Source organism: Dromaius novaehollandiae, chromosome 20, assembly GCF_036370855.1.
Source record: "Dromaius novaehollandiae isolate bDroNov1 chromosome 20, bDroNov1.hap1, whole genome shotgun sequence".
Classification (NCBI taxonomy): domain Eukaryota; kingdom Metazoa; phylum Chordata; class Aves; order Casuariiformes; family Dromaiidae; genus Dromaius; species Dromaius novaehollandiae.
Window position 1 is genome coordinate 11560133 of NC_088117.1, and position 27763 is coordinate 11587895.

Below are 27763 nucleotides of genomic sequence, written 5' to 3' on the forward strand. Positions count from 1 at the left end.
GAAAAAAACATTTGCTTTTCATGCAAAACAGACAAATCTTGGAGGAGTTCCCAAAGTTACGTGTGTAGCTGTGCAGATCGGTGCGTTTGCAGGATGGGAGAGCTGTTTATTCCCCTGCGTAATTATTTTTCTTTTTAGAAGGAAGTTGACATGTCGGTGAGGGAGACATCTTAAGTGAGTGCTGGGATGATCTCGGGCGGCGGCAGAGTCAGGTTAATGCTGATGCTTCACTTTGCGTTGTGGCTGTTGGAGACGCGGCACCTTCTCCCCTCATCCCCTCCCGCGAGAGCTAACCACAATTGCTGCTTTACTGCTGTTTCTTGGGCATTTCCCGCTTGAATTTTATTGAAACGTGTATCTGGTTGCTAGTTTTTGGGGGTTTTTTCATCACATCAGGATTTAATAGCTTTTATTGGAATTTAGTTAGTGTGGCAGTGTCTTTGCATGGTTAAAATCCCATGTTGTGTTACAGTGCATGGTCTTTCCTTCCCTCCCAAGTCGCTGGTGCACAGGATGCTGCAGCCGACCTCTCCGGTGTGTTACAGCTGGTGCATCCGTGCGTTTTCCCGTAGCCGCGCGGATCGAGCGCGCTACGGAGGAGCCTCCGCGGTAGGAAGCGGTTCCCGCGCGGAGCGGCCGGGCGCTGCCCTTAGGGCTGCCCGGGGTCCTCGTGTCCTGCTGATATTCGTAATAACCATTCCAGGACTAGAGACGCTTAATTTATTTGTGTTCTCTTAACGCCTTTCTGCTTCCCCGCGCGGCCCGGCTGGGCGGCAGCGTCACGGCCGCCGCTCCCCGCGAGCCAGGCGCGAATCAAAGCGACTTTTTACAAAACAAGATTCGCTCGCTGTTGCAAAAGAGCTTTGGGGAAATCTGGTTTTTGTGGTTAAGGATCTTACTCTGATGCACAAGGAAAATTATGTGTAGCTTTTATTTGGCCCAAAGGATTCTTACAACATTATCCATATTTCCTTTAATTTGTGGGATTTCTAGTAAATGGGCTTAAAAATAGGTCCGGGCAAAATGCCAGGGTACATATGAACGGCAAAAAAGCTTTGCACACTCGGAGCCGCTCGCTTTCACTTCTCTCCGAGCGCGGGCGGTATTAACTGGAAAAAGGGAGTAAACACTCACCTTTCGGGGTCGCTTTTAATTGCTTCCCTGGAGTTCTGGAGTAGGTGTTACAGAAAAGACAAGTTAAGTCTTCAACAGAGCAAATCCGCTTTTGACGCTGTTTGTGCGGAGCCGGGAGTCGCTCTCCGAAGGAAGCGGGAGGAAAGTTAGGGAGAGCTGTACCACAAGAGCCTGGGGGACCGAGAGGGGAAACGCGGCCGGAGGCTGGGGGCCGAGGAGGTCGCCGGGCGCCGGCGGCTCGGCGTGCGGATGGTGATGGAGCACACCACGCCGGTGCCGTAGCGAGAGAGATAAATATTTTTTCCTTTAGCTGCTCATTCTCAGAAGTCTCTTCAAGCCTTTCGTAAGGCAGGAAAGCCTAATCCTGGAGGATCTATTGCCGGGATGGCAATGGATAGGTGGTGGGTGGCTTCAGAGCGCCCTTCTCCCAGGACGGCGGCGGTGGGAAGGGTCCGGCCGCGGCTGCAGCAGGACGCCAGCTCGCCCCGTCCCGGCGGCAGGTCGCTCCCAGCGACGCGCTTGGACGGAAGCTGCTTTCGTCCTACTTTCTGAAATTTAGTTAAGCCGACTCTTAATTAAATCCTCGCGCGCCGATCCGTATGGATGCTCGGCCTCCCAGCCGCGCGGCGAAGCGGGAGCGCGGCACTGGGGCCGGGGCTGGCGGGACTCGGCTCCTGCCGAGCGGAGACGGCTTGGGCTTGTCCTGGGAGCCGAACCCGCGGCGCCCGGAGGCTCGGGGACCGGGAGCCGCGAAGCCCGCGACCCAGCTCGCCTGGGCTTTTCCAGAGGGGACAGGTGAATTTACCCTAGTTCTTCTTGCAAAATGGCTTTTTTTTTTTTCTTGTTTAAACCTTTTGCATATGCGTGTGAGAAACTCCCCTGGCGCAGATGATGCTCAGTCCCGAGCCCTTTGCCGCGGACGGCAGGGCGCCTTTCCCGCGGGGCCGGCAGCCGCGTGGCAGAGCCTCGATTCAAGCCGATTCTCCAAATTCACCTCTTCGCTCGAGGTCCCCGGGCAGCCGGGATTACGGCTCGGACCTGCCGACGCCTCTCCTAAAACACTATCATCCCTGCTGCACATGCAAACGAGCCCCTTTGATTTTTCTTTTTAAAAATAATTGGGTTTTTCTTTCCTTTAAGATTTTAACTGAGAGACAGCAAATTTAATACTTTCTGTGTCTTGGATGCGTTGTGATTTACATTTGATTTTAGGCATAATTAGAAATGCAAGTGGAGCGCTTTGTGTTTTACCTCTGCTTCAACTATTTATGGCATGCTATGCAAATGAAGCCGGCTATGAATATTAAAGATTAGAGTATGTTACAAAGTATCACTGTCTTTAATGAGTTCGGTAATGGGCACAGGCTTTGCGCACACGTTAATATGGACGTGTTTTATGTTGCGCGCTGCCTCCGCTGCTGTGCAGTTATTTATTTGGGGCTCGGCCGCGTCCCAGGAGAGCGGGGCCGTTGTTTAAACCGCGTCGAGCCCCGGACCGGCTGCAGGAGGTAGGTGCTATTCCGAACATGCCGGTGACAAACGCCGGCGAGGGTGGGGATGGATTGGTGCACGAGCCCGTTTCGGCGCTGGCGTAGGTCAATCCGCTCCGGCTGCTGCAGCGTCGAGGATGGATCCGCGGATATGAAAGTGCTCGTCGACCTTTCAAGGTGCTTTGCAGCGCTGGGAGGAATCTTAAACCGCTCCGAGCGCAGGGAAGGAGCTCCGCCACTTCCCACCGATTCGGCTTGTTTATGTGGAATATATCGGCTTTATCCCGACATCTGGACTCGGGCGAGACCGTCCCACCCGCCGGTGGACGCAGGATGGGGAAGGGGCCTCCCGGCCGCGGCACCCGGCCGGCCCAGTTCACGGGCTTTTGTCCCCAAAAGAGCATCGCCGTTACCACAGAGGTGTAATCCCCAGGCGCGGCAGCGGGCAGAGCGATGTGCAACGCTGCTGAGGCGAGGGGGGGGTTTGGGGGCCCGGGGGGCTCGGGGCAGCGGTGCAAAGGGGGAGACGGGGGGAGGCGGCGCGTTTCGTGCCCAGCGGGGCTCGAGGAGGGCGGGCGGCGGGGAGGGAGGATTAAGCGTGCCCCGGGGAGCGCGCTCCGCGGATTTGAGGTATTTAAATGACAAATTTCAATGAGGAAGATTGTCAGCAGTGTTCAAAACACTGCTTAAATTCTCTTGCAGCGCTGTCGAGCTGCGCTGCCGCGGTGGGAAGTTTGGCAGGCGGGAACTTGGCCCAGAAGTTGCTGCTCGGGGTTTCATTTTTCCTTTAAGACTCGGTTCATCTGTATGCAAGTGCCGCGGGCGAGCGCGGGGCTCCCGCCGGACCCGGCAGAAGTCTGCAAAATTGGGGCGCTTTGCTTTCCCCTTAACAGGCGTTGATAGCTACTGATGCTTTAGATTAAAACCAGGGATTTTATAGTGCTTGTGTCTGCTCGTAAAAACAAAACCCCCCCCGGACGGCCAAGGGGAGGTTTGGAGTACGGCTGCGATCTGCCGGGCGGGTGATCCGTGCCCGGGATGCGGCATGGGCACTGGAGATGCTGAGCTGCTGCCCCAAAACCCGACACGACTCTCTCCACCTCCGTTAGGTTCATCCACAGTTTGGCTCCTTGGCCAGAAACACCAGGTTTGGACCCCAAGCTCGGCCGCGGCTGCGGCTTCGCTTTAGGGAGTATTAAATGTTTCATGTCTTCCTTCGCCAAAACTTTTGGGCCGGGGTGTTCGCTAGTGCTGAAATTCCCACAAAAAAGTGCAGAGCCCGATGACTTCAAAGAGCTGCCCTAGGAGGGTTAATTGTGTGATGCCCGCTCTTTTTTTCAAGCGGGGAGAATAAACTGTAGCCAAAAGTAAGAAGTCATTAATTTTAATTTTGAGACAGAGATGTAAGCAAAGTTTCCTTCCCCTCTGCAGCTTGGTAACGGTAGGCTCTGCAGTAATTGAAAAGTAAAGGCAATTGAATTACAGGCGCCCGTCCAAAGGCAGCGCGAGATTTTTTTTTCTTTTTTTTTTTCTTCTCTCTCTCTCTCTCTCTCTCTCTTTTTTTTTTTTTTTTTTTTTTTTTTTTTTTTTTTTTTTTTTTTTACAACCTCCATTGCATCAGAACTAGGCAGGATTCCTGATGTTCTCATGTGTGTTAATGCTGACTCACAGACTAACTTGCACAAGAAAAAAAAACACACAGGCAGCTCCACCATACTAGGTAATGAGCTCTAGCAAGACGCCGCGGCTGATGTTTTGTAAGCTCTTTTAATTGACCTTTTAAGACATTTACTTATTTTAAGGCTTTCTGTTGCGCGGTGCCGCGACGGGAGAACTGAGTCATGCATGTTGTACGCTGCTGGCAGGGCTCTTGCATGGGAGCAGCGAGGAGGCTGCGCTTCAGCATGACACTTGTCTTTCTGATGTGCTCTGGGTGCGAATTAACGCCCGTAGAGGAATGCGGGACATGCACAGCTTGCAGAGGCACGGTAATGGTGCGCTGGGCTCCTCGGAGGGCTCTGCCGGCTGTGCCTTAGTCCGGCCCTCGGAGCTTTTATTAGCCCCTAAAAATTAAAGCGTGCAAAATAATTGCATTCTATGTCTTTGTATCTATGTCTCTCCTTTACCCTTTTTCTCGTAGCTATCTGCAAAAAAAAATAGCGTGGCGTTTTCTGTTTGCGTGTCCTTGCTTTGACAGCTCCTAGAGTCAGCGGCGGATAAGGAAACAAAAATAATCGAGCCGCGATGGAAGCGCCGGGCTCTGCCCGCCTGGCGTTGCTGCACTCGGGGGGGGCAGGATCCAGCCGGGATGGTGTCCCGGTGCTTCTCCCGGGCGGCCGCGACTCACCTTGCAGCACCGCCGCTCCCGGGAAATGCAGCGCCCGGCGCCGGCCGGTCCCGGGGGAACGGCTCCGGCTCCGGCTCGGCTCCCCGGCGGGTCTGCACCCCCCGGCCGCGCTGCACCTCTCCCGGGACAGCGAGTCTCGGCTGCTTCGCTTTGGGTTTGCGATTCTGAAAGTTAGCCCAGAATGTGCCTCGCCGGACGTTACTTATTAATTTTTGCAAATTCTGCTTCTACTCTCTTAGTAAGCCAGGAATAATCTTAGTCACTAGTTGCCACTGGCTGCTCCACTAAAAATAGGGTGTATTAGCATTGCTTGCTGCTCGCCGCTTGCAGCATTAAGGGAAAAAAAAATTACTTCGGAGCTGGAGGAGCAAATGCTGCAGAAGAGAAAGGAGCCTCGCGGTGACCGTCATTCGATTACCAAAGTTAACCTTGTTTTCCTTCCCCTGCCAAAGCCCAGCGTTACGCTGCGCAGGCATTCGCGGCATCTCGCGTCGGTGCTGCCGTCCCTTTCCTTCCCCTCCCTGCTGCGTTTTTACCCCAAACAGACTTCCAGTGCGTGCAGAGGGGAGGCGTTTTTTTTTCCCTTTTCCTTTTTTTTTCCCCCCGTTTTGGCAGGAGGTGCCCGGGGAGGCTCCCCCGGCGCAGGGTGTCCTTTGCAGCCGGCCGGGCGCGAACCCCAGGCGCCTTTTCCGCTGGAGCAGCCGCGAGGGCCGCGCTGCCGCTGTCGTTTCCCGGCGTCCCGCTGCCGGCCCGGCACACCTCACCGCCGGGGAACTTGGACAGGGACCCCTTAAAAAATCTGTTTTTTAAAAGTCACTGAGTCTTTGTGTTGGCTAAGGAAAAGACGATTTAAATAAATTATCTAATGATTCCTGATTACTCCCGGGGGAGCGCGGATGCCGGCATCTCTCTCTGTCGGTGCAGTTTTTCCCTTTGTTGTTGTCTAGCCCAGACCTTTGGGGCATTTGCGCAGAAAAACAGTGCAGAAAAAACCAAACCTAATTTTTTTTTTCCAAAGCATATGGGCACAGAGACTGAAGGTTCCCAAACTCTGCTTATTCTCTAAATCTGATGGTTGCATCAAATAATAGCTGAATTTTTGACGGATGTGCTGTGACAAAGGCGATGACTTTCCAAAAAATCATGCCTGGATGTGTGAACTGTCCTAACATAGCTAGAGGCTCAGGAGAGGGGCTTTCCTTGCAGAGACAGCGATGTTTCCTCTGACCTGCCCCGCATCTGACACAACTGGAGGGTTGGTTTGCTTTTGTGTTTAACCCGCTGTTGCTCAGCTCTGCCCCTGCGCCCGCGGGACGGCCGGAGCCGCTCGGCTGCTGACGCCCACCTGCAAAACGCAACGTGCGGCGCTCGGTGCCAAGGTCATTTTTCTCGCAGGACAGGTTTTTGGGTTTTTTTGTCTTTTCCCACGTGCCTGAGGTGCTGAAGCCGTTTCGAGCCACCCTAACGTTGCTTGGTGCTCTGGTTGGAAAAGTGCATGTGCCGGAGGAGCTCTGGGTTGGACATGTCAGAGGTTGTTGCTGGCACGGTCTGGTGCCGGTAGCGTGCTGTTGTTTTTGAGGGTGTGAGATCTGATGGCGAACAGGTTCTCCCTGTCTTTCAGGACTGCCTTATTTTACGTCTCAGGCTTTTATTTGTTGGTTTCTAGTCACTTAAAAAAAAAGGAGGGGGACAAGAAGTTGGCAGTCTTGGCTTAAAGTTTATTTGCGTGGCTCGGGCTTTTGGAGCGTCACTAGCGTCGCTTTGACCGCGCTCCTTGGTGATGCTTGTAGACCAAAGCCTCATAGGGCGTCGTGGCATCGCGGTCGCTCTTCCTCTTCCACTGCGAGCGCGTCGCAGCACCGTTTTCCTCCAGGAAAACCGAAGGTGTGAGCCGTCGCCTGGAGAAACGCGCAGGCGCCCGCGGGACACGCGCGAGGTGACAGCCGCCCGCGGTGGGCTCGGCTCGGAGGTCCTCGCGGGGCTGCTCGCAGGCCTGAGCGCATCCGAACCGGCGGCTTGGATTTCCGCAGCGAGGCGCGGGCTCTTCCCGGCCCGGCCGGTTTGGTTATAGGGAAAACGCTAAGCACCGCGAGGAATTCGCGTCTCTTTTGAGTTAGTTTGCTCTGCGGTGCCAGCCTGGGTGCTCCGGAGGCAGAGGATCGAGGCCGAGTACCAAAAAGTCCCATCTGGTGCCTCCCCGATCTTCATCCATCCCTAAGGGAGCTTGTGCTAGGAGAAGAGGGAGCTCCTTCGTGGCCCGTGGCTCGCTCTCCTCCTGGACGAGGCTTCCCCGTGCCCATGGGGTTGCGCGTGCCCGCGGCGCGGTGGCAGCAGCGCTGGCACCAGCCATGGGGGCTCCTCTGCATGGTGACCCTGCTCTGGAGAACCTCAGTGCCCAGGTGTCCTGCCGGCTGCGGCAGGCGGGATGAAAGCAGAAGCGTAGAGTACAGTGTATCGTTTTCAGGGATTTTTAGGGCAGATGAGGAGTAATCTCAGTTTGCCAGAGAAGGTTCCTCGCCTTCTGAAGCGGAGGTTGGCGCTGCCGTGGTTGGACCAGTCAAGGACTTGGCTGTTGTGTTGTCTTGTCTAAACTCCCTGTAGACATGTTTGACCTCTGCCACCTCGCTGTGCTGCGGTTCCCTCCTCAGCTGGAGACAGAAATCTCCTCCACTTCATGCTGGGGTTGGATCCAACCCTTAAACGTTCACACCCTGCTCGGAGGTGCTCAGCCGGGCGGCTGTGCCGAGCGGCGTTGGGTGCTGGGTGGTAGCAGCTCCTCAGGACGCGCGCGATGCCTTTTGCGGGAGGAGAAGGGGGGCGGCACGCTTCCAGCCCCCCAAGTGGCAGCAGTTCGCTTTCATCCTCTGGAGCCGAACTTGGTGCCCAAATCTGCGTCCGGGCAGAGAAACCTGCGTTTCGGAAGGGCCGAGCAGGAGCACGGGGGGCCGCGGCCGCGCTGGCGGCGGGTCCCCTGCTCCGAGGGCGCCCGGATTGCTGATGTCCCACGCGCCCCTCGGAGCGGTTGAAACAAATCCTGGGGCAATAATGGGAATAAAAAGGTTCTGGGCGAGGAGCAGGGAGGCAGGGGGGGGAAGGCCCCCCGCTTCCCAGCAGAGCCGCTGATGCAGAACCGAGCCCGGAGCCGGCGTGCCTGGGACTGCAGTACTTAAGCAAATGGATTTGCTTTTAGCGGGTTCAGCCGCCGCCTGAAAGAAGCTTTTCCCCGCGGGGCAAACGCGTATTTATGTGTTGCCCCCCCCCCCGCCTCCGCTGCCCTGCGCGGGGCTCCGCTCCGGCGCTCGGGCTGCGCTCGCTGCCCGGGGAGGCAGTTCACGGCGTAATTCATATGCAAAAGCGGGCGATAAATTTAAAACCTGTCGCAGTTGCCGTGGCACCGCGAAGCATTTCATCGGCGTACAGTACAGTATTTCTGCCATCTTTGTTTGCATTGCAGTGACTCATCAAAAGTCTGTCTTGTACCAACACTGGGAGCATTCCTCTGGCACTGATATTCCTCTGTTTTTAAAGCTTCGCTTCGAAACTGGCATTTACTTCAGGTCCCTAATCAAAGGGCTCTATTCATTGCCGCGAGCAGCCTGAATGTTAATCTGCATCCGGCCTATTCATTTAGATGCTATGCACTGCCGCGGAGATCTGACTCGGTAAAAGCTGGAGCTGCAGCCGATACCAGCGCCGGCTCGGAGACCGGGGGGGGGGGTTTTATTCTTCCCCCGTCCCCGAGCGATCCGCGCCGCTGCATCCCGCGGGGCGACCGGGGCCGCGGCGACCCTGCGGCGGCGGCGCCCGGAGGTACGTGCGGGGCGGCCGCGGCCCCCGAGCCCCCGCGCCGGGGGGGGGTCTTGCACTTATTCCTTCTTTTTTTCCTTTTTTTTCCTTTTTTCTTTTTTTCCTGCTTCTTTTCCTTTCCCCCCCCCCTTTTTCCCTTTTTTTTTTTCTTTCTCTTTTCTCTTTTTTTTCCTCTGCCGGGCAGATACAATGCCACTGGCTCGCAGCGCACTGGCTTTTCTTCCTGTTACCCCGTGGCCTTGCAGATAGGACTTTTTTTTTTTTTTCTTCCTTCTTTCTTTCTCTTCCCCAGCACTGGGAACAGAGCAGCTCTTTGTGGGTTATTATTTTCTTTTCAGAGGAGATTTTTTTTTTTTTAATCGTTCTCAGATAAACTTTTCTGTTTTGTTCTGATGAGCCTTCGGTGCTACTTAAAAACTAGTTCTTATTCAGTTGGGCTGAGGGCAAATAAGCTTTTAAACCTGCCTGCTTCTCGCAGGGAGCTTTGGGGCGGGGGGAGGGCTTGGGCTCGGGCTTTGGCGAACGTGCAGTGATTTGCTTCTCTGGAGTTTGGGAGCATCGGATGCACTAAAATTAACCCGCTCAGCCTGGCGCAGGATTTGTGCACTAGTTCTGCCTCAAAGCCAGCCTTTTTTTTTTTTTTTTTTTTTTTTCTTTCTTTCCTTGGTGCGTAAAAGCAGGAATTGCGCTGGTGGCGAAAAGGTACATGTGTCCTTAAGTTGCGTACGGGGTGCCGTAACGCGGGGCGAGTGGCAGCGTCGAGCCGGCTGGACGCGGGGGTCCGGGCCCTCCCCTCGCTCCTGCCTGCGGCAGGAAAACAACGGGGTGACCTGGTGGCCCTGGGGCAGGAAAATAACGGGGTGACCTGGTGGCCCTGGGGCTCCGCTTTGCTGGGGGTGACCTGGTGGCCCTGGGGCTCTGCTTTGCTGGAGGACAATTTGGCTGAGAAGTCGTTTAACCCTTGAAGTGCTGCCTGCCCCTGGGCCGCCGGGAGGGTTTCCTTCCCAAAACGCGTTTTTGCAGCAGCAGTCGCTCAGGCAGAATTCTCTATTTATTTCGGGCAAAACGGCACGCTGTTTTATAAATACCTCCTGCTGCTCCAGCATAGCTGCTGGTTGTGCTCTCCCTTACATAACAACGGTGCCGAAGGTCTGCCGGCTATTCTGCGTGTGCCGCGCTGTTCGCCCTGCTCCCCGCGCTGTTCATATTTTCCTGCTTAAAGTAAACCCCCGAGGGAATAAATCAGCAGTGTTTATTTAAACAAACCACAACTTTAAGAAAATATTTGAATTTTGAAATATCCTTTGCCCTCCACCAATCGCGTTTCTAACGTTGTTTAGAAACATCGATAAGTAATTTTATAAGCAACCGCTCTCCTACCTCGGCTCGGAGGGTCCGAGCCGGTGATGTACTGTTAGGCTGGCTCATTTGTTTCTGCACGTTTCCGTGGATTGCTTAAAAATGCTGTTCCTCTCTCCCTGCCTTCTCCGTCTTTCAGATGTGCCCTACTTTGGATATCCCTGCGTTGAATGTCTAAGGAGCTCCAGCTACTCCTGAGCCATGTCGCAGATGTTGCACATAGAGATTCCCAACTTCGGGAACACCGTCCTGGGCTGCCTCAACGAGCAGCGGCTGCTGGGGCTCTACTGCGACGTCTCCATCGTGGTCAAGGGCCAGGCCTTCAAGGCGCACCGGGCGGTGCTGGCCGCCAGCAGCCTCTACTTCCGCGACCTCTTCAGCGGCAACAGCAAAAATGCCTTCGAGCTGCCGGGGACCGTGCCGCCGGCGTGCTTCCAGCAGATCCTCTCCTTCTGCTACACCGGGAAGCTCACCATGGCGGCCAGCGAGCAGCTGGTGGTGATGTACACGGCCGGCTTCCTGCAGATCCAGCACATCGTGGAGAAGGGGACGGACCTGATGTTCAAAGTGAGCTCGCCGCACTGTGACTCGCAGACGGCCATGATCGAGGACCCCAGCTCGGAGCCGCAGAGCCCCTGCACCCAGCTGCAGGCCGCCTCGGCGCCCTACGTCGTGTCGCCCTCCATGCCCATCCCGCTCCTCACCCGCGTGAAGCACGAGAGCCTCGAGCTGCAGGCCACCGCCGGCCTCCCCGCCAAGCGGCCGCTGGAGGCCGGCGCCCGCGACGGCCCCGGCCCCGGCCCCGCCGCCGGCCCGCTCAAGCTCTCGCGCGTCTCCTACTACGGCGTGCCCAGCCTGGCCACGCTGCTGCCCGCCGTGCCGCCGGGGCAGTACCCGCCGGGCGAGCGCACCAGCCCCGGCGCCAGCAGCCTGCCCACCACCGACAGCCCCACCTCCTACCACAACGAGGAGGACGAGGAGGACGACGAGGCCTACGACACCATGGTGGAGGAGCAGTACGGGCAGATGTACATCAAGTCCTCGGGCGGATACTCGGGTAACGCACGCGCCCTCCCCTCCGCTTCGCCGCTCCCCGCGCCGTTCCGCTCGGTGCTTTTCCGCCCCGCGGGGTTAGTCTGGGGCTGCTCCTCGGTTGGTGCTCGCGGCCTCGCAGGCTGCCGGCTGGGCGCCGGTGGCCGCCGTCGCATCCCGCCCGGGCGACGGGAGAGCCACCGCTCGCGCGCCCTGTCCCCGGGCCAGCGGGTCATCCGAGGGCCGTCGCAGGAGGAGCGTCAGCCCCCGCCGGCCTGGCCGGGCTTGGGTCGGTCCGTTGGGAAGTCGGTCTTCCGCTGGGAGCAAGGCGCTTGATTCAGCGTCTTTCCCTTTGTCTTGTGCTTTTTAAAGAAAGAAAAAGTACGTTTTTCTCCCTCCCTCCAAACTGCCCTAGAGGGTGTCAGCTAGGAGCATCCGCAAGAAACGCGTGTGTCTTTGTCCCCACCCCGGTGCCTCGCGCGTCGTCCCAGCGCTTTTGGGGCCCCGGGGCCACGTCTGGGCGCTGCAGCGGCGGCGGTGCGTGCGCAGCCCCGTCTCCTCCTCGCCCGGCGCTGCCGAGCGATGCTGCCCGCCGCGGGCCGTGGCTGCTCCCGCCGGAGGAGGGACGCGGATGCGCCGGCGTCCCGCTGGGTTCAGCTCCCGGCACGGCACGAGGCGGCTTCCCGCTGGAAACAGCCCGGCTGGAGCACGAGGCGCCCTGCAAAACAGGGTGCACAGAGATTTTTTTTTAAAAAAAAGTAAACCCGAAGCCGTTCCGCTGCGGCTCGGGCTTGCACAGCTGACCGTGCTTTAATTGCTCGGGATGAACTGCGCCCTCGAAAGGTGCGGAGCGGCGATGCCGTAAGATGGCAGCGGGAAGGGAGCTGATCCCGCCGCTGGCACGGCGGACAAAGCCCGGGCGGGGGGGCCGCGCACCACGGCGACTGCCAAGGTTTCCAGGAGCCCCGCGGGCGAAAACAAAAACAAAGCGCCGGAGGAGCGCCGCCGAGCCGAGCCGAGCTGGCCGCTTCGGGGAGGCTGCCTTGTCCCTCTCTCTTCTTTTTTTTTTTTTTTTTTTCCTTTTTTTTCTTCCTCTTTCTCGCCCCTGGTGTCGGGGCCGCAGGTCCGTCTGCGGCTGATGCTCCCCTGCCCTCGCACAGCCCCAAGCACGGGGCGCCCGGCAGGCCATGAAGCCGCCTTTAGTTTTGGTCACCCCCTTTTTAAAAAATATTTTGGGGAGAAAAGGAAAGGAAAGGAAAGGAAAAGCCTGCCGAGTCGTGGGGCTCAGCCGGGCTCGGCGCACGTTTCTGGAGACCGCGCCGAGGTCAGGGCTGGGGCATGGTCAGCGTTTCCAGGTTCGACCCGAGGAACGTGTGACTTGAGAAAGCACAAAAATCGGAGCGTTTTTATCGCTGCCGACCGCGGGGCCGGGGCGGTTTCGGCGGCGCTCGCAGCCGCTCGGCGTTCCCGGCGCGGGCCGCGCTCCCGTCGGGCAGCGTGCTGCCCAGCAGATGCGTTTAATTGAATTCTGACAGGCGCAAGCGAAGTGGCGCGAGGGGCCGTCTTCCTCCGCCGCCGGCGATGCACTGTTTCCACGAGGAGGGGAAAAAACCCAGCCCTTTATGCAGCAAATTGCTCGAGTAGGAAGGCTGGACGTGCAAGTTGTGAAATGCCGAACTGACGAGAGCACGCTTCATTAAAAATTCATCTGAAATAGCCATTACAGAGCCGTGGTGGTAATTAGCTGGGAGAATAGTTTTCTCTGCCGGTCTGCGATGGCTGGCGGCGAGCAGAGGGCAGGACGCGAGCGGGAACGGCTCCATGGCCCCGGCGCTCGCGGGAGCACGGCTGGCGGCAAGGAACCCGTCCCGAAGCCGGAGCGCGGCCGTGGTACCCGGGCGGCTCGTTCCAGCCGCGGGAACGGTCTTCTGCCGCAGCGCTGGTGGCCCTGAGGTCCGTGCCGCGGGCAGGTCCGTGCTGCAGGTAGGTCCGTGCTGCAGGCAACACACGCAAACGACGAATTAGCATTTTATTCTTCTAGGAAATTAAATGCAGCTTGGTCAAATGAGCGTGAGCATCAGCCAGAGCAGTTTCCTAGGCAGACGTACCCGGTTCCGAGCCAAGCGCCCGCAGGTGAGCCACGCGCCGGCCACGGCACGGGTCTCCCGCAGCGCCTGGCCTTTTTTGGCGTTGAACGTCTAGTCCCGGTTTCCTTGCAGTGAAACACAGATGTTTAATTTTAGACTGGCAGATGTTTCACTCCTGGCTGAGATCTGAAGCAAAGGCGAGATAGGGGTATTTATAAACCAGCAACATTTTTCCTGTACTAATTCCAGATTACCTCCATGTATAAATAGGTCACAAATCACATCTCTGCGTTTCAGTTCGCTGTTATAAACGTACTGTTTGTGAAATGTAAACTCTTCTGGTTGGGGCTAGCTGCACATGCATCGCTTCGTGTGCGTGCGTGTCGTGTGCGGTCCGCGCGGCCGGCGTGCTCCCGTGCCTCCCTGCAGGCTCGCGATGCCGGCGTCGCGTGCGGATGCTGTTTCTGTGGCAGTTCCACTGCGAGTGGAAGATAGGCTAACGGGATAGAAACGTCATTAAAACGCTGCCGTTTGAGCAGAAACTGCTCATCGTGCGGCCGACGGGGGCCAGTTGCCCGCGTGTTTGCCTGCGTCGCGGCTGGTGGTGGCTCGGGTGGAGATGGTCTCCCAGCCGTGAGAGCAGCTCGTGACTTCTAGGTCCATGCTGTGGCCCTGTAAGAACATACTTTGTGGTGAGGGTCAGTCCCTCTGGTCTTCCTGCACTTCACATCCCCGTCTCGGAAACAAAAATGGTCCTTTCTTACCTACCGGAGCGTGCTGAAGTTTGACGTTCATGGTAGGTCAAGAAGAGGACCCAGGCGAGCGGGAGCGGGCCGTTCGAGAAGCAGCATCCTGGGCCGCTTCGCACCTGCCCCGTTAGCTGAAAACCTGGGTGTTGCCTGTTCTAAATTAGTTATTGCAAGCTACAACATCCATATAAGTTTCAGATCAATGTATATACTTGAATAAATAAAATATATTAGCGTTTGAGTTGTAGCTCTCTTTGCTTGCTCTTTGGTGGTTTCCTGCCTGTGTCCCTGGTAGCTGGTCGGCTCCTTTCTTAGCTGGAACAACGCTGTATTAAACAATCCTTCGCATTGTCTGCCCTCGCTTTCAAAGGAAAGGAGCTGCTGCCCTCTGAAGATACGGATTAATTAGAAGCGAATACTGTCCTGTTCTTTAGAGCATAAAGGCCAAACAGAGTCGCTTTCTTTGAAAACATGGGAGCAAAGTGGCTCTTGTTGCTGCTGCTTTATGTAACCGTTCTGCGTGCAGCGATTAATATCTGCTGAACTGACGTGGCGTGGAAAGGCCTGAATCTCTGGTAATTTTAGTTCAGTATCATTGCATTTGTACTAATGCTTTAATCAAAACAAATTCCAAAAATGATCCATGCCTGTTTTTAATGAGAGATTTATGGACAGCAGGCCAGTAGGACAGATGTAACCAAAACATACTAGTGGATTCAATTAGACTGGGTCTTTTTTAGCCCAAATTTTAGTTTGTCTCGTGAAGTATTTGTCTTCAAAGATGAAACGCTAACTTCTCTATGGCCCCACGCATATGAAAAGAAATGTCTTCAAAAGCAAAGGATTTTTTCCAGGCGGAGTTGTCGCTGGCTCTTCTCAATGCGGGCTTCAGTACGTCAGCATTGTTTTCCTGAAAAGCTGCTCTGCTTTCAGGAAACAGGCTTGACACCAAATTCTTTGAAATTTCCCCAGGAAGTCAGCTTTAATACAGTAGTAGTTCTGCTCTTTTTCTTGCAGGCTTCGTTATTGCTACGTCAGGATCTCTTTGGCCCCAGTTTTGTTTTTACTGGGTGTTTGCATGTGACGAGCAGTGAGGCGGGCAGATTTGTCCTTGTGTGCTGTGGCCATTTGGTCGGATGCTGTAGATGTTTAGTTTCTCCAGTTCCAGTCGTTTTGATTAAGTGGTGGAGAGGACGTGGACGTGGCTGAGGATTGAGGCAGGGCCAGCTGAACTCAGAGTATTGCCAAATCTGCAATTTTGGGCTAGAAACGGTCCCTCTCAGCCTCTTCAGCCCCAGAGCTCCATGGTGCTTGGCCACGTTTGCAAGGTGCCCTGAAGCCTACGGCCAGGAAACTTCGGTGCAAGTGCGAAGGATAATGCAGCTATTACTAATGCTGTGTGGGGTCCACTTTGGCTTTGCCTCCTTCGGATGCTGCTTTTTGTCCAGCTGAAGACAGGTCTGTGTGATCAGAACAGTGACTAATCTCCATTTCGGTCTCAAGTCTAAACTCTTTTTGGTTCAGAATATATAAATATTAGATAAGGAGCAGTGCGGACCCACCGCCTGTCTCTCTTACCGTGCAGTGTATCATTTGGTGTGCTGGTTGCGACTGTTCAGAAGTGCTTTCCCTGGAGACGTGCAGCCTTTATACCTTTGAAATAAGAATAGCTAGAGACCTTTAAAATAACTCTTTGAGTATCGGTACCAGCGTGTTCAACTTTTGGTCCTCCTCTTTTAACAGCTTAAGGTCTGCCAGGTTTTGAAGCGGTGACGAGTGGACCGCTTCCCCTGCCAAGCTCGCCTGCGATTAACCCAGGCCGTATGAAATAATATGGCCTAATCTTGATCTCTGTCTGCGACCTCTCCGTTCAGAAACACGCATTTAGCGCAAAACGCCATCGCCAGATGTTGGCATCTGCGTACCCCTAATAGCATGGTTCGCCGTTCTCTCCCTGCCTCCATTAAAGACCCTGGACATCCCAGCCTGGCTCCTGTGACTGACGGGCAGAGCAAGAGGTCGTGCCTGGCCTGTGTAATTTTAACTTTTAGCTCAGTTTATATGTAATGGAGAAAGAGGCGGAGGACTCTCACTGGGTGCTTAATGAGATGTCCTCCAATGGCTCCCGTTTGCCCTTCCCACCCAAGATTTGCATTTATTCTGCAATGGCCTTTGTACCCTTGCAGCCTGCTTTCGTGAACGTGTTTTTGCTGAAACCAAAAGGTCTATGAGGGACAGCGGAGTAGGCCGTTTGTTGGTCTTTTTTGTCCTGGTATTAATACCATTTCTAGTGCCCCTCTGCTTTTGATGAGCTTAAGCTGGAAAATATTAGTATTTAGTTTGACATACTCTGCTTCTTGCTGTTTGAGAGCACCAGAAATGTAACAGGTCTGTTAGGTGCCTCTGCTGCGTGAGCACCCGAGCGCTCGGGAGCGCTTGCTGCAGGAGCTATTACACGGGGAAATATTTCAGTTGGTGAAAAATTCTCTGTGTAAATGGGGCTCCATCAGCAGTGCAAAGCGCTCCCACTTTGCACAGATAATCGGGCTGCGATGGCAAGAGAAATTAGTTTTGAACCATCGTGTGAGCTGTTCTGCCACCGTTGGTCCTTAAGCGTTCAAGACCGCGCCAAGCCGTCCGGGCGCCGTGCGGTTTCGCTAGGGAAGAGGCATCCCCGTGCCCTGATGGTTCTCCTGAAACCTTTGCTTTAAAAAGCTCTGTGCCTAGCTGCCGTTTTGCAAAATATCCGTATTCAAAGCAGCCCTAACTTTCTAGGGAAGGAGGGGAGCGGTGAGGGTGGGGATGTTTCCAGCCTTGTGCCTTGCAAGGCGAAGTGGCGGAACAATGCAATATTGCCGGCATGTCCTAGTTAGAACACTAATCCCTTTGTAAAGGCGGCATTTCCGCCCGGTTACTGCAGCAACAAGTTTGCAAAACTTGTCATTTTATCTAGAGGATTGAAAAATGGCCTCCAGAATATCAGATACAATAAAAGACACCTTTTAAATAGGAAACGTTTTGAATTCAGGAGCTCTAATTGCTGTTTTTTCTTTTTTCTATATCTGTATTCCTACATAGTGAAGCACTGAGGTAGATTTGATTTTACGCGTAGCACTTGCCACATTATCGAACCTTCTTGGGAAAAAAGATCCTTGTACAATTGGGATGAAATTCAAATTTTGGAAAAGCTCGCAGGACGTGCTAGTGCAACTGGAGCCGATACACACCTGTGTCAGGCCTGTTTTGCTGTGATTTGTGATTTTAAGCGTGCCTGCGGACTTCCACTGCGAATGTGCTGTAGAAAGCTAATCCTCTGTACGCTCACGTAACCCAGAATTGTGCAGTGTTAGTAGTCAAACTCGGCTGTTTTAGCTTTTCAGCGTTAACGTTTGCTAATAGGCAGTGGCAGGCTCCATTAATGGCGTGTAAGGGAATGTTTTAAGTGAAATCGCAGCTGTGTCCTAGTAGTGCAGTGTAATTTGTTTTGAAGCCACAGCGTAATGAAATTTTTTGGTCGGTTGGTTGGGATATTTCTTGTTATTGAGACAAAATGCTAGCGTCCCAAAGGCAGAGGAAGGGAGGGCGTTTCGGGAGACGTGCTGCAGCTTTCGGGGGGTGACTGGTGCGTGTGACGGCGGCGAGTTGCCTACGTTGACCTTTCTTAGTGCAGCGTCTACCTGCAAAGCCTGGCTTTTAGCTTCAGCAGGAAAAAAAAGCCCAGCAAGAGAGGTAGTTTTGGCACTGAAGCAGGTATTTATCTTGCCTGGTTCATTTATTGCCTGGTTTAGAAACCGCCGCTGCGCTGGCGCGGCACCTCCTCGGGTGCTTGGAGGCGGCTGGTCCTGGGCGCCTCGCTCGGGGAACCATGTGCAGCGTTGCCCGTTCTCAAAAACGGTCAACTTAGGAGAATTAGCGTAATTCGGTTCCCGTAGTGCCTCTTGCCGAATCCAAGCGCAGGGGCAAGGCTGCTGCTGCAGCGCGGGGAGGAGAGCCGCGAAGGAAAGGGCCTGCGCGCAGAGCCCCCCCGACCAGCCAACGGCCCCGACCAGCGCGGGCATGTCCTCGCCTGTCCCGTGTCCTGCTCCGCGGGGCCGAGCGGTTCCCGGAGCAACGGGGAAGAGCTGGAACCCGACGCCGTGTCTCCGATGATGAGCTGTGGTAATGGTTTTCTCTCTTAATTCTTCAAGTTGCTCAAGAAAAGCCAGAGCAGATTCCACTAGAGAACCGTTCCTGCGTCCTCATACGACGGGATCTAGTCGCTCTCCCGGCCAGTCTCATCAGTCAGATCGGATACCGTTGTCACCCGAAACTCTACTCGGAGGGGGATCCCGGAGAAAAGCTCGAGCTCGTCGCAGGTACCGAGGGGGGAACCTTCCCTTTGCCCGGGGGTGACTGGAGACCGCTGACGCTTTCCTTTCCAAAACGTGTCCTTCCTCTTGCTTGCACCGTTGCTGGAGTCGTGCACATTGTGTGTCCTTGCTATGTCTTTTTGGATTATTCATCACTAATTATCTTAAAAAAAAAAAAAACTTAAATTTCCTTTAATTTGCTGATAGAAAAACGTGTCATTAACAGGATTTATTCAATTGAATTAATTTAGCATTTTAATTGAATTCCTCAGCTTGTATTCTCCTGATTGGTGTGGGCTGCATCACAATTGTATTTTGATTTAGAGGCGCAGATTTAAAAAAAAAAAAAGAAAAAGAAAAAAAGTCCTCTCATTAGGAGCTGTATCGAGCAGTGTATATAAAACTTGTGTGAGTGAAGAAGCTTTAGAAAAGCTTCAAAAGTTTTCTGAAAATTGGGGGTGTCACTAAGCTGTCAGAAATTTCCATAGCAAGGCAAGGAAGGAACCCGTTTTGCCTGGTCCTTTCATCTAGCCGTATTTTTCCAGTGTGGGGGGGATTTGCAATAGCTGGAAAACTCGCCCCCCTGGGTGCCGGCTTTGGGGGCAGCCCGGGGCGGGAGGGTGCCGGCAGCGACCGGGACAGCCTGGTCCTCCTGCAGCCCCGCGCGTTGTGCGTGCGGCGACCCTTCCCCTGTGGTGCCCACATCAAATTCCCGCTTGAATAATTGCATTCTGCACCTGTAGATCCCCTCAGTTTCGTTTTGCTGCGGTAGTCCTCTCGGCTGATACCCCCCGTGTCCCTGTCCCTTACCTGCTGCCCAGGCTGCTGAGCTTATTAATTAATACCTGTGAAGCACTTGGCGTGAAAGGACCTGTGGCAGTGCAATCAATCCAAATGAGTTGTCCCTTCCTCCTGGCCATTTATCTCTTGGCGAGTAGCACGGTTTTATTTTCAGTCTCTGGAAGGAATCCTGATTTCAAGAAGCACCCAGAAAGGTTTGTCTGATCGAGGAAAGCTTTCTGCAAGGGGAGGTAGAAATAAAATGCACACACGGTAACAAAACCGCGCATATTTATTTTATCTGGAATATTCATTTTGTACCCATTTACATTTTATGTGAGACTTCTTAAAAACATCAAGTGGCGTGGGTTATTTTCACAGCGAGAGCTGCAAATTGGCTGGAGGCATCTCTGCTTGATTTACATTTTCCAATCTGGAAAAAAAAAAAAAAAAGCAGATTAATATCTCTAACTGATAGCGGCTGCCCGGGTTATTTTTTATTTATTAAAGCGAAGTTACCCGTGGTAGCGTCTAGCTCCTCTCTGATGGCGTATCTCCTAAATCGCTGCTGCCGAGTAAAGGCTCGGCGGCTGATTACGGCTTCAGGCGTGGCGAAGGCTGGTGGGGTGGTTGAGCCAGCGCTGACGGGAGAAGGCGCCTTCCCAAAAGTTCTGCAGACTCCATGTTTCGGTTTGGGTCCCTGCTGTCCCGGGTTGTCCGTAACTGGTGCTGCAGACCTCAGCAGCTTCCTCTGAGACGGCTTAACCAAGCCTTGGAGCGGTCCTAGGCAGACCGGTGGGTAGATGCTGGGCGCGGAGCGCGTGGCGATCCCGGGGGAAGAGGGGCCCAGGAGCGCCCCGCCAGCGGGGACGGCACGGAGCAGAGGAGCCGCCCTGCGTCTCCGCAGGCGCCGGCCCACCGGCTTGCTGATGCTCTCCAGCTCTCTTTATCCTCAAGATTAAGAGGAGCAATCTGTAGGCTTTCCTGGAAATTCAGGAGGTAATTTTATTTCTCCAATAGACTTTTTTTTTTTTAATCTTCAAGACGGTGTGTTCTGCATCCAGATATGACCCAGTATTTAATCTTAATTAAAAGCAAATACCAAAACCCTTACAACTCTCATACAACGGTACGCTTAAAAAATGAAATACCCTCCCTGCGCAAGCAGATGCGGAGGCACAGAGCGGTTGGTTTTTGTAAGCTGTGTGTGAAGAAGGAGTGTTTGATAAGGAAAGGATAAGAAACCTGCTGTAAAGCACCGAGGATCTGCTTCCAAACCTCTGGATGCGCCAAGCTGCTTTGGCAGGATTCCTTTTTCTTCCTGAGAACATCCTTAAAGCCAGTGTATTTCAAAGTCAGCAGTTCCTATGCAATAGAGGCAAAATTCCCAGCTCACCAGAAGTATCAAGAGGTTACGGGCCGGGATTTTTGGAAACACTTAGATCTGTAGCATAAATACATACCTTTTCTGGGCTAGATGGGTTTTTTTCCTTTCTTTCTTCAGTTGTACATTCTGCAGCCTTTCACTTAAGAAAAGGACAAGTGGATTGGGACTTTCTTTTCAGAAAGAATAAATAATCTGAAATGTATATATAAAATCATAGAGGAAAGCCTTGTGCTGTGTGCCTTTTATAAAAAAACGAGTCTTTCATCTGATTTCCATCGACATCCTTGCTGTATGGGTAAAATGAGGGGTTTATTGCTGCCTGGGACTTCGCAGGACCCTGAGGGGTTGCGGTAGCATCCTCACGAGGCTTCTCCAAAAATCCCCCTGGCCTTCTGGGGCTTTTTTATCAATACCTGGAGAACAGGCTTTCTGCTGCCTGACATCGTAGCTGGGATGAGACGGCGAGGCGGGGGGAGTTTGTTCGCGGCTCGGCGGGTGCCCGTCCGCAGCGCAGGGCTTTAATCCTGAATTCTGCTCTTCCCCCGTTGCAGGCTCGGGCGTTTACATCACGCGGGGGCAGCTGATGAACTGCCACCTCTGCGCTGGGGTCAAGCATAAGGTTCTTCTGCGACGTCTTCTGGCCACCTTCTTTGATCGGTACGTCCTCCTGCCGCTTACGCTCTCCGGGGGGGGGGTCCACTTATTTTCTGGTATTTTAAGTCTATTAATGCATAATGCATGTGTGAACATTTCATCCTCCGTATGTGCTTCACTTGTATCTCCGCTTTTTCTTAGTGATGGCTTAACTTGAACACCAGTTTTTCTGATTCCTTGTCTCAAAATCGTGCAACCTCGTGATTCCTCCATAAGAAACTAAAGAGCAGAGGACGGTGTCCCCTTGCAGCGCGTGGGACGGCCGTGGTCCCCGGCGTAAGGCTCTCTCTGTGCCTTTCTTGCAGGAACACGCTCGCCAACAGCTGCGGGACCGGCATCCGCTCGTCCACCAGTGACCCCAGCCGCAAGCCCCTGGACAGCAGGGTCCTCAACGCCGTGAAACGTAAGCGGGGGTTGCTGCCGCTGCGCCGGAGCAGCATGCCGAGAGCGGGGCTGACGTGAACGGGGAAGGCCAGCTACGTGGCTTGGCAGTGGGAGCTCCCCATGCTGAAATTAGGCTATAGGGAAAAAAAAATTATTTATTTTTTTTCTTGCATCATCAATTTTTTTACGTCTGAAGTTAATTTTTTCCCGTTGTTTGGCAGTATCTTGCTATAAAACATTACTGCTACTCATCTCTTTTGCCGCGTTTTGAAGTGTTAATTTTGCAGCTAATTATTTTGCTGATCGCTGTTGGAAGAAGGGGTCGAGGTGAGGCGTTTGGCAGCGCCCCGGGCTGCTGCTGCTGGAGCAGACCGTCTCGGCTCGCTGGCTCGCGCGGCCCGGGGCTCGGCCTCGCGTTCGGCTCCGTGCGAGTGCAGGAGCTGCCAGAGGCACCGGTGTACAAGAGCAGAGCGTGCGGCTCACGTCCGTCTCCCAGCCGTGTCCTTGCGGCATCTCTCGCCGCTCCGTCTGGCGCAGCGGTGTCCTGGCCGCAGCCGGGCCGGCGAGACCGGCGCTCCGCTCTTGCTCTTAAATAGCGAATGGGCCTCCGAGAATCAGCGAGGAATAATCTGCTGTTGTGATCTCACCGCCAACGCTTCTGTTAGCTTTGCAGTCTATTTCATTGAATATGTTTCATAAACTCCTTTTTAACAAGTAAAATGGGAGCCTTGCTGCAAGAAATTTTGCACGATCTTTTTAAAAAGATTTTGTAAAGGCAGAGCAGCTTTTGCTTTAACATTGGAGCTCTGGACAAAGTTCCGTTTTTTACCAAACGGTTCATCTAGTCTGTCCGTAGAGCGTCTGCGCTCTGCTTTGCAGCTGGTGGTATAGCAGAATCGGCTGTTAAAACCAGCAGCCTTCATGCTGTCCGGCAGGTAAGACTCCCCGTGGGTTTTTTAATAATTAAACGACACTCTTAAGTTGAGCCAGGTCTGGGACGTGTAGGGCTAGCTGATGGATGACCCTTCATTTTGATAATTTGTGCACACGAGTGCTTACAAAAAGCATTTTGTTGCTTCCATGAAGATAACTCTTCTCTGTACCAGGCGCAAGAGAGCGAATGGTTAAATATTGGGCTATTGCAGCCACTCTTTTGAATACAAGGAGCGCTTTATAGGGCAAAAGGTGCTTGCTGGTGGCCATGAGGAGCTCGGTGGTTGAGGAAACACTGACAGTTCAGTACAGCGAAGCCCGTTTAGTACATGCTTGATATGCGGTGGAAAGCAACTTGTTCTCTCACCCTCTCCAGGTTCTGGATAGTAAATCTTTATGTAAATATTGCACTAGAAAATGAAACTTTTATCTTCCAAAGCTTAAAAAAAAGAAAAAAAAGCTTAATCTTTCCTCTCCCTAGCTGTCGCTGTGCTGCTGAACGGCTGGGCCCTTCCAGCCAGGCTGAGATTTGCAGCACGTGGAGAAAAGGGATAAAATGGCACATGTTCCGTGTACAGAGCCAGGATCACTAGAACGCGCTGTTGGTGGCTGCCCATAGTTTGCGTATGGTGGTCTCCAGAGAAAGCCCTCCCTGCTACCAGCTTGCCCCCGGGACATGCTGAGTCGTGAAAGACTCTCAGCATCTTCCACCACTTCTGTGGGACGTGACTTCATTTTCCCAGTGCAATGTTCTCCAGTTGCCACAAATGTGCTGCTATCGCAATACGGGCTTTGGGGCACTGAGATGGTCTCCTGTGCCAAGGAAAGTCTGGGAATTGCTAAGATATATTACCCATTTCATTGCTGATAAGAGAGGCCTCAGATACGCAGCAGGAGTTGAATTCGATCGCCTCTTTTGCTCTGGCCCCCAGCTTGGCTGCAGCCCAGCACCGCTGCACCAGTGCTGGAGTTGGCATCGCCACTGCACGTGCTGCCTGATGTAGCTGGAGTTTCAGACTGGGCTTAGTCCTCGCTATGGCTTGAGAATAGTTTCCAAGGACGGAAAGGCTTCATTGTGCAGGGACAGCGCCTACGGCATGCTGTCGTGTTTCAGGGCGTAAGGTGGCTGCTGACTCTCTGAATTTTACGGAGAAATATCCTGTGGGCACGCTTTGGTTGATGATGATCCATCGGTGCTTGACTCCCACGGAGAAAGCGTTGCGGCAGAGGCTTTGCTGGTCTCGTCCAGTGTATGCACCAGGTCGTGTTCTCCTGCTGGGATGCTGGAGCAGCTGTGCTGGGCCAGGCCGGAGGTCCATGACGTGCTGTTCAGTTCCGTAGTGGCCGATACAAGGAGTGGGATGTGCAGGGGATGGTCTGGGACAGGCGGGGACAGTCCTGCAGGTGTGATCTCCACCTCCTGGCAGAGAGCCATTCTGAGATTCCTTCTTCTCGGCTTTGTGCCTGCACCATCCTGTTTTTAAGAGCTGTTAGGGGATCTACGTTTGAGGAGCTTGTGTTGACCTTCTCTCTGTCCATTTATACTTTCATCCCTGACAATATACTGTGGCAGCGAGGGCCACAGGTTGGCTAGCATTTGTCCGCTGTGTGGGAAGACGTAACTTCTTGGGTTCAGTAGTTCCCCAGAAAATGAGTGGTCGTTCCCCAGCCCCCTTCCCCGAGATTTGTATGATTTCAGGTTGTATCCCTTCCCAGTTGTCTCTCTCTCAAGCTGAGGAGTCCTTTTCCATAAGTCTGTCTTTGAGAGAGCTCTGCCACGCTTGTGAACCTCTGCTCGGTAGCACCTGCATATGTGATAAGAGCGGTGGCATGTTTCCAGGACGGGACAAAGGCTGTGATCGCTCGGCCTTCGTTGCACTGCGTCCTCTGAATCCTCAGTTGTAATTATCCCTGTCTTTGCAGTGTATTGTCAGAATTTTGCCCCAAGCTTTAAGGAAAGCGAGATGAATGTTATAGCAGCCGATATGTGCACCAACGCCCGCCGGGTTCGCAAGCGCTGGCTGCCGAAGATCAAGTCCATGCTGCCGGAAGGGATGGAGATGTACCGCACGGTGATGGGCTCCAGCACAAACAGCGTCCCCCTGGACCCCGAGTTCCAGCCCAACTCTGCTCAGGTCTTTGAGCAGCGCATCTATGCAGAACGGAGGAGCGAGTCGGGAACTATAGTAGCTCTGAGAACTAACACGGTAAACGTAGATCTAAGCAATGGCTCCAACCAGTCCTTCGAACAGAGCGAGGATGCCGAAGGGGCTGGCTCGGTTATACAGGAGGCAGCTGCCACGGATGCGATGGCATCGGATACCCAAAGCACTCCACAACCTTTCGAACAAGGTTCGGGCTCCACTAGCCGGCCAGAAACTCCGGTGAGAAGACAAGATGGTACTTACGGAGGGACTTTATAAAGAGAGCAAACGTTTTGTGACCTATAAGGGATCTGTAATACTAAAGCTGCTTGCATGCATTACTAATACAAAACAAAAATGTGATCAAGCCACTTACCTACTGAACTGCTACTGTTGCCTGAAAAAAATGTGATTTTTATTCTGCTTGTATTTAAAATTTATGAAGGAAATAATCGCATTCGTTATACTGTAAACGACTAGGTCTGTGGCGACCTACTTAAAAAAAAAATATTGGGCTCCTTTTTTGATATTCCTGAGGTTAGTCTATAAGATTGTAGCTTTTTTCTTTTTTTTTCCTTTTTTTTCTTTTTCTTCTTTTTTTTTTTTAAGAAGGGGAGGAGAAAAGCTAGACGCCCCCCCAACCACCACCACCCTGTCATCACCACCCCATCCATCACTCAGCTCAGAAGTAAAGCCATCGTTAACCTTTTCCTCTAAAGAACGTTTTACCGTCACTTAACAGGAAAGCAAGATGTGTTAGGGTGCAAGGGGTTTGCCTGGCGAGGGTTTTCTCTGCAAGAAGGGCTCTAGCCAAGTGGGATAGGGTGGGGGAAATAGTTCAGCCCTTCTGTTACGGGCAGGTCGGCGACGCAGGGTGCCGGAGCCGCCGTCCGAGGGCTCTGCGGCCTCTCCGCCGACGGCTGCGTTGGGTTTTGCTTTTTCGGGTCGCGGGCGTGGAGGCGGTTCCTCTCGAGGTCGGGCTGGTACGTGTAGGCGGGACTGCGTGGGATGCAGGCCGGGACCCTGGCTTTTTGGTTTTTCCAGTACGGCTGGATTTGGGGGTTTGTTTCTCTCTGTCTCCCGTAGAGCTGCTCCTTCTTCGTTTGCTGCTTGCTTGGCGCACGCTGCACCTTCGCGCGCCGGCCGCTGGCGCGGGGCCGGCTTTGTGCCCGCTGCGACGGCCGGCCCGTGCTCTTCACCGCCCGACGCCTAATCGATGCAAAAAACCCTTAGCTTTGTGCCCTTCTGTGAAGAGATTTTGGGGAGGAGGAAGGCTTGCACTGCTCAGCCTTCTGCAAAAAACCCCTCGGTGAAGCGTTGGCCGCGGGCTGGGAGGGGCTGGGCGCCCGGCCGGGCGCGTTTCGGGCCGCTGCCGGGATTGGGACCGGGACGCCCGCCCACGCTGCCGCCGCGGGACAGCGACGCGAAACACAAGTACGGCTTGTTTTGGGGGATTTTTTTGTGTTTTGGCTTTTTTTTTTTTTCGTTATCGTTATTTTTACTGTGAGTAAAAGGCCTGCTTTAAAGACACTTAGAGGTTGTTCCTTCGAAGGTTTGGAACTACGAACAAGCGCAAAGTGCACAAATCGTCGCTCGAGGGCTCCGGCGGCCGCTCCGGCCCGGTTCGGTGGTTCTTCCCCCTCTCCCTGGTTCCCGAACTCAGCGCTTTGCTCAGGGTTTTCTTCCTTCTTTCTATTTAAATTGAAAAGGGGGGGCGGAGGGGCGAGAGGGTCGCCCAGCTCCCGGCCGTTGGTTTTGTCGTCTTCGCTACTTGAAGCCGGTTCCGCGTGGCGGTGGCGGAGCTGCCCGGCCCGCGGGGCGCTCGGCTGCGTGTGGGGCCGGAGGTGCCCGTGGGACCCCCGCGAAGGGGGGGCATCGCGGTGGGGTGTGCGGGGCCGCGGCGCTCGCCGGCGATATTCGCGCTTCGCCCACGTGGGATGCCCAAACGGGGACTCGCCCGTTGGCCCACGGCGGCCTGGAGGCATCTCGGGCGCCTCGCGGGCCCCAAGGAGCCCACGTGGGGTCCGGCTGCCGGGGGGGGGCACCAGCCCCATCGCAGCAAGCTCCCACCGCGGCCTGCTGCTCTCCAGGGGTTCGGCACCGCCTCTGCCGAGCCCGGAGCTGGGCTCTGCCGCACTCGGCACGCGTGTGGGTGCCCGCGGCGGTCCCAGGACGGGTTCCTCTCCCCGGGGCACCCGCGAGGGCCGGCGGACCAAACCCCTCCCGGAGAGCCGGGCGGCGAGGCAGCAGCGTTACTGGCCTGGCGTGGCATGGCTTGGGGCAGAGAGCCTGGAGGGAGTCGAGTTGCACACTGAAAAAATATATTTTTATACCTAGCACAACTTCCTGTATATTTTGGGGGTTTTTTCTTTCTTTCTTTCTTTCCTTTTTTCTTTTTCTTTTTTTTTTTTCTTTTTTGATTTGGGTTTGTTCGTTTTATTAATTATTATTATTAGGAAGGCAAACTTCTAAAATGTGAAGGGCGTTGGGTTTTTCCTTATCTGGTAGATGAGGGCAAGCATTTTGCACTAATGTTTCCTGTGTGTGGAGGATTAATGATATGTTTGAAAATGTTATGTGGATAATGATTGTATTCTTCCGAAAAAAAAAAAGTAACCCCTTTAAAATACTGAATGTAAAGCGAGAACAGAGCAGTCCATCGATTGTATGCGGCTTTCCTGAGTGCCTTAGAATTTTTTGATCATTTTTTTTCCAAGGAAAACGGATTAAGCAAAATCAGATCATAACCAACTCCTTCCTCCTCTTTGTTTACGACACTATTTTAAATTATAGAATTTGGGGCTGCTTTATAATGTGAATAGGAAACTGCATTCATCTAGGTCTGATAGTATAAAAAAAAAAAATCAAAGCATCAGTATTTATGGTATGTCTGCACCTTTATTCTTATGCTTGACTATTAGCAATATTACATGTATATTATATATCTAAAGTTATACCAAGCACCTTTAAAGAAAACGGAGCGTGAGCATACGAGTTACATGCAGCTGCCATATAGCGTAGACCTCAGACCCTCTCCTCCGCGTCCGCGCGCGCTAAGACACCCATCCGACGACTGTTGCTTTGCAGAAGGCTCGCATGTCCTTCTCCCCCGCCTCGCCTTAGCGCC

The 27763-nt window shown here is 53.8% G+C and overlaps 1 protein-coding gene across 1 annotated transcript; it reads left to right on the top strand.

Moving 5' to 3' along the window:
* Window positions 1-4288: 4288 nt before the first annotated feature.
* On the top strand, window positions 4289-27285 carry NACC2 (NACC family member 2). Its single transcript, XM_064523887.1, has 6 exons — window positions 4289-4381; window positions 10277-11194; window positions 18193-18360; window positions 21073-21178; window positions 21481-21578; window positions 24416-27285. The coding sequence occupies exons 2-6, from the start codon at window positions 10339-10341 to the stop codon at window positions 24913-24915; spliced, it is 1728 nt and encodes a 575-aa protein (XP_064379957.1). The 5' UTR covers window positions 4289-4381; window positions 10277-10338; the 3' UTR covers window positions 24916-27285.
* Window positions 27286-27763: the final 478 nt, after the last annotated feature.